Genomic DNA, 12,648 nt, shown 5'->3' with positions numbered 1-12,648 from the left:
GAGAATATCAAGAGAGATCAGGGGGAAAGATAACACCAAGATAATTGACCTTCGACATTGTGTTTATCAATGGGTTTCCAAAACTTGATGTATCAAGTTTTAAAACATAATTACCAATAAACAATTAGATAGTCAATACATAATAAATTAATGAGGACATGAAGTGACCTACTTTTATCAAGAGAACGCGATTGGTATTATAACCAGTTGTACCAGCGATTGTTTTATTGTACTTGTTTGTTTAACTGTACTAAAAACATACATTCTTCCGTTGACAGTGACCTTGTACGCTCTCGGTTACACTCAGTAGTTCCACTTGTACTCATTGGTGCGATTTCAGTATTCTTTTGATACCACGAGATTTCCAAGGAATATATCGTAATACAACCGTCAATTGTCTTCTGATTTTTAGCCTATGAAGGCGTCTAACGCAGTAACTAGCACGTAGTTTCAGTGTAGTGGTGATCATAGTCAACCGAGACTCGACGCCATGCTGCAACTCTACAGACAGTTCGTAGGAAATTTTACTCAGTTAATCTTACATTGATAGTTTCTAGAAGATCAGTGATCTTTAGTATAATAGAAGATTAGTTTAGGATTTGAATGCCTACACCCAACTTAAATCACAATATTAAACGATCATAAGTGGTGGATAAATATCTCACGATTAATAAAGTTGAACTCTACTAGTTACGGCTTCTTGCATGACTTCCAAAAATTATATCTTGAATCTAATCACTAGTAAGAATATTATTAGTGTTATTAGTGTAGGGTTTTACGAAGAGGTTAATTTATTTAAGTTTGATGTATTTTCTTTGTTGTACTATTGATTAGGACTTTTATCACTATAATTAATACTCGGCCGTGTAGTGCTTCCAGGTTTTCAATGGTGATCTTACATCAATCGGTTCATGATCTCAATGAAAAACCTAATAATCTCTACAACCCCATGCTGATACTTACCATGTATTAATTAATGGCTAGCTTTGTGAGAAGATTCTCGGAGTTTTAGTGAGAATTCTTAACCAATGGAGTTAATCCGTGCCTGGGAGAGACAGGTGTCTATCTTAGTAGAATAGAAGATGGTCGCATAATTTCGTGGATTGGTTGAGGTTAGACATTACCACCTGTTGGATGTCAGCTCATTGGTGTAGAGATTAGGCGTTTGTGCGCGAGACCGAAGGTCCTGGGTCCGAATCTCGCGTGATGGGATCGTGTATGCGCATTGCTGAAGAATCTCACAATAAGGCGAGACGGTCAGCCGTCCAGTGCTTCCAGGTTTCCCACAGTGGACTAACTTCAATTGACTCATGATTCAACTAGTAATCAACATACGATCACTAGTGACTGGCTTCAACAGGTATTTCCTGCAGTCCTAGTGAGAAGCAGTGACCAGTGGAGTTCAACTGGGTCTCTCATGAGATAGTAACTCACTGATGATAATGATGGATGTGTCACTCAATTTCGTGAATTAGTTGAGGTTAAACATTGACACCGTTAAATATCGGTCAATTCAGTAGTCTGGAGGTTAAGCACTTGCATGCGAAACGGATCGGTCCTAGGCTGGCAATCTCATGAGGCGAGATCATGTATGCTCATTGCTGAGGAGTCCTCTAATACTAGATGAAACAGTCATCCAATGCTTCTAGATTTTCTATGATGGTCTACCTTCAATCGATTCATGATCCTATCTATTCAAATGATTAAAATCTTCACAAAAACACACCTTCTAATACAAAATTAGAAACATTGAAAAACAACAACAACAAAAAAAAATTAAAGAAACTTACTAAATTTAATTTATCACTAACTAATTGAATATGGTACATTAACCAAAAAGTAAGGAATCCAATCATAAAATGTTACATTAAAAAAATTATTATGAAAGTGTATAGAAAGAGGGGGGAGGATTGGTGGAGAATGGAGAGCAGAGAGCGGAGAGTTTCATTAAAAAATTTATTATTATTATTATGACTATTATTATGAATGTGTAGAGAGAGAGAGGGGGGGTCGGAGGGTGGAGAGCGGAGAGTAACATTTAAAAAACTATTATTATTATGAAAGTGTATAGAGAGAGAGGGGGGTAGCGGCACAGAGTGGAGAGTAACATTTAAAAAATTATTATCATGAAAGTGTATATAGAGAGAGGGGGTGGCGGGGGGTGGAGAGCAGAGAAATAAATTAAATGTTTTACCTAATATTTTTAATTTTTAATTTTTATTATTTATCTCCTTTAAATGAATATGACAAATTTTTCATTATTTGAAATGATGCTTTATTCAATGGTTTATGATGAATATTTTTATTATCCTTGTTACTAAGGGTAACTATGATAAGTGAAACTATGAATTATTTTAGTTGGAATAATTAAATGAGAATTAGATAATCAAAATTAAAATGACAAAAGAAAACAAAAATCAATTACATAAATAGTTTCTATGTAGATACCATTTTTTTGTTTTGTTTTTGTTGTTGTTGTATTTGTTTTAATCAGTTTTGTATATCTTTATGAATTTTCATTATTTTGATATGGCGCCTAATAAGAATTTTAATAAGATGATGCGGGAAATTATATTTTGTTTTAATGTGATAAATGTGGTAGTATTTATGAACAGACATTTATATTGATTAGTGTTTTTGTGTATTTAACATTGGATATCAGTTTAGTGGTTTAAAGATTAAGTATTCATGAGAGAAACCGAAGGTCCTGGGTTCGAATCCTGTGATAGGGATTATGAATGTGAACTATTGACGAGTTCTACAGTAGAATGAAACGGACGTATAACGTGGTTAAGTGCTCGCACGCGAGACCAGTGGGTCCTGGGTTTAAATCTTGCAAGGCGGGATCTTGGATGCGCACTGCTGAGGAGTCCCACAACAGGACGAAATTGTCGTCCAATGCTTTCAGGTTTTCCATGGTGGTCTAGATTCAAATGACTCATGATCTCAACAATTGAAATTACTAAGATCTCCACAAACCCCCCTTCTGACAATAGTCCTAATTATCAATGAGAAGATTTAAGTAAACGATATCAAGTTGATTAATGTTTCCGGTTCAATGATCAACAGGCTAAGTGTTTGGTAATGACACCGAAAGTCATGGGTCTGGATCCTGTAAGAGGGATCGTGGTTATGCACTGTTGAAGTGTTCCACACTAGGATGAAGCGAACGTACATTACTTCCAGGTTTTTTTAATAATGGTCTAACATTAATCGATTCATGATCTCAATTAAAAACGTAATAATCTCCATAACCCTACACTCATAATTACTGTGGATTGTTTGATTTATCTATTTCAGTGAAATCGATTTCAGATCAATGGACTAATGGAACATGGAAGTTTCTTTTTACTTACTGACATGTTTCGGTCGAAAAGTCAGCAACTTTATAAAGTAAACTAGATGACACTCTACTACTGTTAGACACAATTTCTTAGTAGGGTTTAACAAAATATGAGCAATAACATTTGGTCGATGTTTTGTTTCTCGTAACCTGGAATTCAATTCATGCATGTACATAAAGCTCGTATATAAGGTATAATGCTTCATTTATCATTATCCAGTAAATGTTCGTTTCCCTTTTATTGATATTTAGGGTTTTATTTGATCAATATCTGTCGGTAATTTTAATAGTCAAGATCATGAGTCAGTTGAAGCTAGACCAACATGGAAAACCTGGAAACACAGGACGGCCATTTCGTCCTATTGTGGGACTCCTCCTTGGAAGTGCGCATCCACAACCCCCTCTTGCGGGATTCGAACCCAGGATCTATCAGTCGATAACCCGATTCTACACTAGTGTTTGAAGAGATCATTATGACGTAGTAGTTTTAATATGAAAATTAATATTTGGATGCAAGCATATCCAGTCGATGAGATCTTAACAATAGAAGTTGTACTTTCTGAACCCAATTGCTAATCAATATTTAAAATATCTTCATATTTTCATGTTATTTTATAGAAATTCAAATATATTCAATCAATTTAGATATTTAATCTTAGAGAAGATCAGTTGTGTCTTGTTTAGGTCAACTGAGCGATAATTTCGTGGAAAGATAATAGCCATAATGTTAGAAAATATAGCTGTAATAAACGGGACAAGAAGAATAATGATTCACATTTCCTAGCACATCCTAATGTATTTAATGTTAAGAGTGTAGCGTGGTGTTGAGTCCCAGTTGACTATGAACACCGCTGCTAAGAAATACGTGCCAATTAAATCAGAAGGCGAAAATTGAATGTAACCAGATTTATTCGTTGGGATCTCGTGGTATCGAATGAATACCGAGATCGTTCCAAGAAAAGGTACAAAGCGTAATCGGCAAGAGAAAGTACGTGCGAACGGGGTCACGAACCGCGAAACAGTAATGGAGAATAATGGAAAAGCAATATGGCTGTCTTTAGCACAGTTAAACAAACGAGCACAGTAAAACAATCATTGGTACAATTGGTTATAAAAATAATTGTTTTCATTAAACCAATCGCGTTCTCTTGATAAAAGTAGGTCACTATAAGAGTGTGATATTGCTTTGAACAGTTCAACAGCTTGATATTCACTTAGCATCAGAGTAGATCATCATCTACCTTCATAAATCATTCGGAATTTTCAATAGACAAAAAGAAGCATACATTGTGCAATCAACACCAAGTAAATTTAAAACTTCACCCCCATTGCACAAGCAAATGGCTACCAGGACTCAGTAGCTAAGTTGATAAGGGGATGGCATTTAAAGTGAACGGTACTGGGTTCGAATCTCAGAATGAACATCAAGGCGAGACGACCTTTGAACGAATCTAAAGTGACCTTGAGAAACAATAACCAGTCAGCAAACAGTCAATTTAGAGTAAAGATATATTATACAAAACCAAAGAAATAAAGTGGATACACTCCCTATACGTGGTTCAAAAACTTGTCAAAGTTAGAAAGAGGTTCAGAGTTTTTAAAATCGTAATGCATGCAGTAGAGGAAATCATCCATATGGCTACAGAATAGTCGGCCTCTGGATCCATGATAAAGTCTCAAAAACTCTTTCAGCCTCGAGCACATAACATAGATATTGTTTGTGTGCACTCCGGTTGTTGAGTGCACAAAATTCTAGTTTCAGATAACGACACGATGCACATAACCAAGCCTATGTAGGAGTCTGTAGGCTCTCCAATCATCCTTATGTATTGTAGTACCTGGCTGCAGCCACTGTTACGAGTGCTTCTACTAGCCAGTACGCAATAATTGTCATAATTTGCCCTAGTTAGGAATTATATATGAGATTTTCATCAGGAACTGTCATCAGCTATAATGCCAGAAATTTATTTAGACAAATGGATGAAAGGCTTTCGCGTTATTCACATATTATAGTGTCGCCATTTTATCTATTATAACCGCTCAATTATCACGTTTTGTAAAACATCCCCTGTGAACCAGTCGTACATTAGCATTAAGGACTGAGTTTGGCGATGTGACCATGAAATCCCTCAAACGCTTGTGATTGGCTCGTTTATAAATTACAGTCTCACCAACATCAAATCTAAGATGTGGGTGCATCCAGCTGACAAGTCCTAAATAGGATGAAACACTCGTTCAATTGGATTCCACTGTTAACCACTATTCACCTTGGCTTTAAAACTTTTCGACCTAAGGCAATATCGAAGCAATTGGCATAGAATGTATATATTGTCTATTGTCAATCTATTTATATCATGGTAAATCTATAATTTTTATTGAATTCCTACCTCATTCCTCTTTATCTTCTTATTTGTCGTATAAACTCTGTTTCTATTGTTATTATCTAGTTATACAATCTTGGCTTAGTTTAGTGTTATTTCATTCAATTGACAATTAATACTTGTCTAGACATTTTCCTTATTAATCCCTTCAAAATGATGTAAACTTTTCAAGTTTACTATATCTATAAGTTAATCTAATTATTTTTAATTAATAAATATTAGATGAATACAACTTCGCCTGGAGTCCCTCCGGGGTTACTGCCGGTCCTAAGCCCAGATAAAGGAGGAGGGTTGGGCATGGGGTTAGCGACCACATCCCGTAGAAAACTAACTTGCTAAAAAAACGCTAACCAGAAAAAATTATTCAAACCACATAAACTCTGCCCTGGGAGTCCGTAGGTCTTCATTTAGAAGAGTTATGACGCCTCATGATGATAGCCGAGTCCCTTCGGAAGTCACGAGGCTGACGGTCCGTTCTGACAACCAGAGCAACCATTTATTTAAGTTCATGGAATGATCGTACAATGTAGGAGACTGGGAGATTCTTCCAAATTGCTGCGGAAATGAAAAGATACAACCTAGAGTTGTTTGGGATCAGTGAAACACATTAGACTCAAGTTGGACAACAACGACTAGCTTCAGGGGAGCTGTTAGATGAATACGGTTTTGGTTATTGTATGTTGTCTTGTTTTTTACTATGGGAGTGAACAAATCAACTTCTAGTTGAAGAAGAAATAAGGAAATAATATTGAAAATGGAGAGGACACATATTTTGGAAATTATCAAACTACATCACGAGACAAAAGCTAATTTGGAATTGTGAATGGAACTGGAATAGAAGAAAATCAAGGAATACACTACGAAGAGCATTGGAAGTGGACATGAAAAGAATGAATAGCAAGTGGAAAGAACTGGAAAGGATTGTCGGGGACAGAGTTTGATGGTAAATGCTGATGAACGGTCTATGCGCCTCTATGAGGTGTAACAGACGTAAGTATATATATGTATATATAATACTGGTAATCGTTGGTCTGCCAACTTCTGAATCACCAGCAGTACGCATTCACGATCTTCTGGAGATTTCAACTCAGGACCAATCAATCGCACGCGCGAACACAACCTCTAGACCACTGAGCCGGCATTCAACGGTTTAATGTCTAACTTCAACCAATCCACGAAATTGAATGACACATTCACCATTGTCATCAGTGAGTTACTATCTCACGAGAGACCCAGTTGAAATCTACTGGTCATCGCTTCTCACTAGAACTTCAGGAAATAAATCTTGAAGCCAGTAACTATTGAGAATATGATGATTAGTATCAGAAGAGTTTTTTTGGATATTTTAGTAACTTAAATATTTGAGATCATAAGTCAATTAGAGCTAGACCACCATAGGAAATCTGAAAGCGCCAAATGACTAACCCTTTCGTCCTATTGTGGAACTCCTCCTTGGCAGTGCGTATCCACAACCCCGCCTCTCGAGATTCGAACCCAGGACCTATCCGATTTTGTTGAAAATAACTTAAATTGTGAAAATCTTTGTTGTTAAATAAGATTGTAAGGGTTTTTTAAAAACACTGATTCAATAATAAATATTACTATTGATATTCCCTGTGGAATATGAGGTTTTCAGCTGAGATTGACTTTACAAGACTTTTATAAGTCTTCTAATTCAGGGGTTCCCCCACATGAGTTGGAATCTCATTTTCGTGGATACTGATAAGTCTTCTAATTGGATACTAGACTCAGCTTCTTAAGCTCTTCCAGTTAAACCCAGGCTAAATCTTCATAGTAACTTGTCATTACAACTTCTGAGTCACAGTTGTCTATTTTATATTATTGTGCTCGTAAGCATCTGATAAAATAATCACAATGTAAAATGAATTTAGTTGTTATTCTGACTTTATTTAAATAGTCTTATTAAGGTAAAAAGAGTAAGAACGAAGATTTGGGCAGTAATTATGCGACATACAATAGTTACATCGTTGACTAATTCATCAAAGGCATTAGTTTCTGTCAAAGGACGGGTTTACTGTGCAGCAGTTCGTTCCGTCCTACTTTATGGCAGTGAAACGTGGCTGGTAAGAGTAGACGATATTGGCGGGTTACTAGTATTCAATCATAGGTGTCTTCGGAACATTACTCGTATATCCTGGTACCACCGAGTAACTAATGCAGTTATTAGGAAACGAGTACTAGGTAAAGATGGCAAATCAACTGTTGAAGTAGTGGAGCTTCATCAGTTGAGATGACTGGGACACGTGTTACGTATGCCCGACCACCGACTGTCCCGATATGCGATGTTTTATGGTGTAGGAGTAGGTTAGAAGAAAGCTAGGGGCAGCCAGACCAAAAACATGACATAAATCCTTGAAGTCACTGACAAGTGGACTGAACCGTGTTGGTAGGTGTAGACTACCTGGTTGGGATCCGCAAGGTGATAGTCATGATCCACTCTTTGTGTTCTCCAAAATTCTAATCATCTGAATTCCTCATGTCCCTTTTTTTCTCTCTCCAAATTTATTTTACTGGATTATACTTCTTGAATAACATCCTCAAAACCTAATCTTTCCGATTAGTGCTTATACTCTTACCAGCTCTACCACTGTAGGATTTAAATCGACAATTGTATCTCTGTGCTGATATGGTATGGCAACTCAAACTAATGTACGTACGTATGTACGCATGGATTTCTACGTTATTGCTGACTGACTGACTGAGTTTCTGCCCTCAAACGTCCAACTAGTAAATTTGTTGATTCTATGTTAGATTTTATGATTCACCGAAGATTTTTAAAAGAATGTGGAACTTTTACATAAGTATAAAGATTTTAAGAATTGACGTCGGAAGAAACAGTATAACTTGAGACATTCATCAAAAAATAAAAAACTTAAGTCAAGTCATTTCTTTTGAATATTCTGCAGTCTATTATCACCCCGGTGATTCAATGTCTTGAATGACTATTGAAGGAGACTCATTTTGAAGAATTTCATACACATTGTTCTGACTCTCTTCAAGATAATCAAAAGAACTGATGTATATGAATAGTCTTATTATGATCATCTATTTATGACACAATTGAATTGATTAATCATTTTAATGATTATATTATACCAATTGAATTGATACTTTGTTGACTCTACAGTAAAATGAGTACATTATGAAAAGTATATTATTACTATTATGACCATTACTGTTACCATTATTACCGCTACTATTGTGGTGTGTGCTACTTATATTGATATAAGTAGTATATGTCACGAGTTAAAATGTAATATCTGGCAACAGAAGATGAGGTGAAGATCAAGAAAGGAAGAGCAAGAGCAGAATGTAATTTGTAAGAAAACGCATGTACAATGGAATAGGAGACAATGGATTAGTGTTTGAAATGGAAACAGTTCAGTTTGATATGATGCATTAATATTTTGCAAATTAACGATTGACTTTATGGTATTCAGATTTTATTGGGATAGTCTGTTATGTTTGTGCGAAATACATTCGATTGTTCTCACTCGTGTTCTTGTTCACTACCCTATTACTATTGCCGTTATTAATACTACTACCATTATTGTTATTAGTACTATTGTTAGTATCATTATTATTACTTTACTTACTTTTACTTACGCCTGTTACTCCTAATAGAGCATAGGCCACCGACCAGCATTCTCCAACCCACTCTGTCCTGAGCCTTCTTTTCTAGTTTTATCCAATTCTTGTTCATTTTTCTCATGTCTATTTCTATTTCCTGGGGCAAATTATTCTTTATTCTTCCTCTTTTCCTTTGACCTTGAAGATTCCAAATGATGTGGACTTGTCTTGTGACACAGTTGGGCGCTTTCCTCAATGTATGTCCTATCCACTTTCAGCGCTTCTTCCTCCGCATTATTATTACCATTACTATTACCATTATTACTCTTACGTTCATCATTACTATTATTAGTATTATTACTAGTACCACTGCCATTACCATTATTACTGTCACTATTATTACTACTTTTATTCGTATTATTATTACCAATATTATTATTACTATTATTAGTATTATTACTATTATTAACTACCATTAACATTTTACTATTTTTATCCCTATGGGAATACAATTTAACTCATTTTACATAATAATAAACATACAAGTAATGTACGATTTACAGGAAATAAATAAGAGAACTCAAAAAAAAGAAAAACAAAAAGAAGAAAAGAAAATTCTAACAGTTTTCTTCCCTTTTTTTGTTTTTCTTCTTCTTCTTCTTCTTGTTCTTATGAATAAGATAATTAAGAAAGTGTATATGTTTGATATGAATGTTAAATATGTGTTCTACATTGAACATTGAACATTGAACATGTATGTGTCAATTCTACCATTGAATGATTGATTAGTTGACTTTATGTTATAGGTTAGTTTTTTTTATAAGACAATGTATAGAAATTATAGATAGAAAGATGTTAAGAATTGTAGTTTATGTAAAGATGAATAGTGTCTAGTGATGATATTCAGTATGAAGCATGTTTCGTCCCATTTGTGACTCGTCAGTTGGATGAAACTGTATCTCAACGTTGAAGTTCACTTTAGGACTTGAACTCAGTATTGTTCTCTTGAAATATCATTGTATTATTCATTAAGTTATTGAGTCCTGATAGCGATTTGCTTGTACATTGAGGTGAAGTTTAAATTCATTTGGTGTTGTTTTACTTCAATCTTCCCATGAATGTTAACGACTGCAATTGGTCATTCTCAGTGTTCCTTTAAGATTACGGGTAAATCTTACTGATGTGTGCCAAATAAGACGAAACCTCGATTCAGAGTTTCCTGATGATTACCTTTAACCATCATCTGAAATTCAGAGTATTTTCCAATTAAACTTAAATAATCTTCAATCGGATTCATTGGTGTGGAATTGAAAGACACTTTTTACTGAACAATTTATTCTGTTACCGGTATGCGGGGGGGGGAGATTGTACTTTTTAGACCATTCAGCAATAATCCTTAACACCTTTTCTAATGCAAATATATTATTTTATTTAGACATGTTGATTGGTAATCCTTTGTAGTGATAGATCATCTCTTTCACTCCTCTGATTGTATCACAAATGAACCTAAGAAAACTTCATTCGAATGATTGTATCAGTTACTGGATCCATCCCCCATTCCTCTGTTATCAATCACAATTACCATCATTCATTCAAAATTGATTGATCGCTGGGTGGTGATCAAGGTTATGTGTGTCAAGTCCTTTTTAGTGTAAATCGAATGTTAAGTCGAGTCACCTAGATTAGTGGTCACATTGCAACTTGGTCGATATCATCTGATTCGCACTAAGGACTTGACATACATGACATTAATCACCACCCAGTGATCAATCAATTGTGAATAGACCTTAGTCCTATAAGAGATCTGTCGCAACCAGGATAGCTCAGTGTTAACATCTCTGACTGTGAAGCTGGGTGACATGAGATCGAATCCGTTAGGGAGTATCAGTTCCCTCAAGATTAAAGGTACACCTTGTTGACAAGTACTAAATTGCAGGAAACTTGGGTCTAGGGTTTCCTGTCGACTACCTCCAACCATCATTCTACCATCATTCATAAACAATAATAATAATAATAATAATGATATACTTACTTCATATAGTCTTATAATATTTGGATGATGTAAACTTTCTAAAATCGATATTTCTTGACTTAATAATCGTCTAGTTGATGTATTCATTTTACTTTTATCTAATACTTTAATTGCAACACGTTCTTTGAAAAATTATTTTCATAATCCAAATGAAGAAAAAAAAGAAGAAAAAAAAGGAGAATGATGTAATTGTATTTCAATTCAATAAAGTAAAACAAGTGTCATGGCAACAATATTCACATTTAAATGTTTCTTATGTGATTAGAATGATAATGATTATTAATCTATAAATAAATAATCCATATTTGGTTTAATGGTTAAGCGCTCGTGTACGAGAATGATAGGTTCTGGGTCCGAATCTCGTGAAGCAAGATCGTAGATGCGCACTGTCAAGGAGGAGTTCTACAAGAGGACAAAACGGTTGTCCAATGCTTCTAGGTTATCCATAAACGTCTAGGTTCAATTGACTTATGATCTCGATTATTAAAATTACTAATAATATCCACCAATTCCTTCTCTGATATTAATGCTATTAATATACAATGAAGTGAAAAGGTGTCATGGCAACAATATTCACATTCAAATGTTCCTTATGTGATTAAGGTGAAAATGATTGTCAATCTATAAATAATTAAATTAATATATTTGTAGTATATCTCAGTGACCTGATGATCGACTGGATCATGAAGATGTCCATATCTAGGGGGAAACGTGGGATACAGTGGACAGCTAGGATGCAGCTGGACGATCTATACTTAGCAGATAATTTGGTTCTTCGATTGCACACGCAACAACAAACGCAGGAGAAGACGATCAGTGTAGCAGCAGTCGTAGATCTCAATATAGACAAAATGAAAAGCCAGATTCTCCGATACAACACAACATGCAAAAATCGAATTACACTTGACGGAGAAGATTTGGAAGACCTAAAAACCTTCTCTTATCTGGGCAGCATCATTGATGAACATGGTGGATCTGATACAGATGTGAATGCGTGGATCGGTAAAGCAAGAGCAACATATCTACAACTGAAGAACATCCAGAACTCAAAACAACTGTCAACGCCAAACTCGGAATTTTCAATATAAATGTTAAGACAGTTCTACTGTATGGGGTGGAAACTTGGAGAACTCCGAAAGCCATCATCCAGAAGGTGGAGGTGTTTATTAACAGTTGTCTACGCAAAGTACTTGGGACCCATTGACCAGACACTATCAACAACAACCGACCGTGGGAGAGAACAAAACAGATTCCATTGGAGGAAGAAATCAGGAAGAAGTGCTGGAGGTGGATAGGATACA

At 35.4% G+C, this 12,648-nt stretch overlaps 1 protein-coding gene across 1 annotated transcript in view; it reads right to left on the bottom strand.

Moving 5' to 3' along the window:
• The window catches only part of NIM1_2 (G2-specific protein kinase nim-1), a 54,332-nt gene that overhangs the window by 26,850 nt on the left and 14,834 nt on the right, over positions 1-12,648 (bottom strand). The window contains exon 2 of the mRNA XM_051216653.1: positions 11,348-11,469. Within this exon, the coding sequence (XP_051065246.1) occupies positions 11,348-11,469 (122 nt within the window). The remainder of the gene's footprint in view (positions 1-11,347; positions 11,470-12,648) is intronic.

Source organism: Schistosoma haematobium, chromosome 6 (assembly GCF_000699445.3).
Source record: "Schistosoma haematobium chromosome 6, whole genome shotgun sequence".
NCBI lineage: Eukaryota > Metazoa > Platyhelminthes > Trematoda > Strigeidida > Schistosomatidae > Schistosoma > Schistosoma haematobium.
This window is presented reverse-complemented; position numbering and strand designations above follow the sequence as displayed.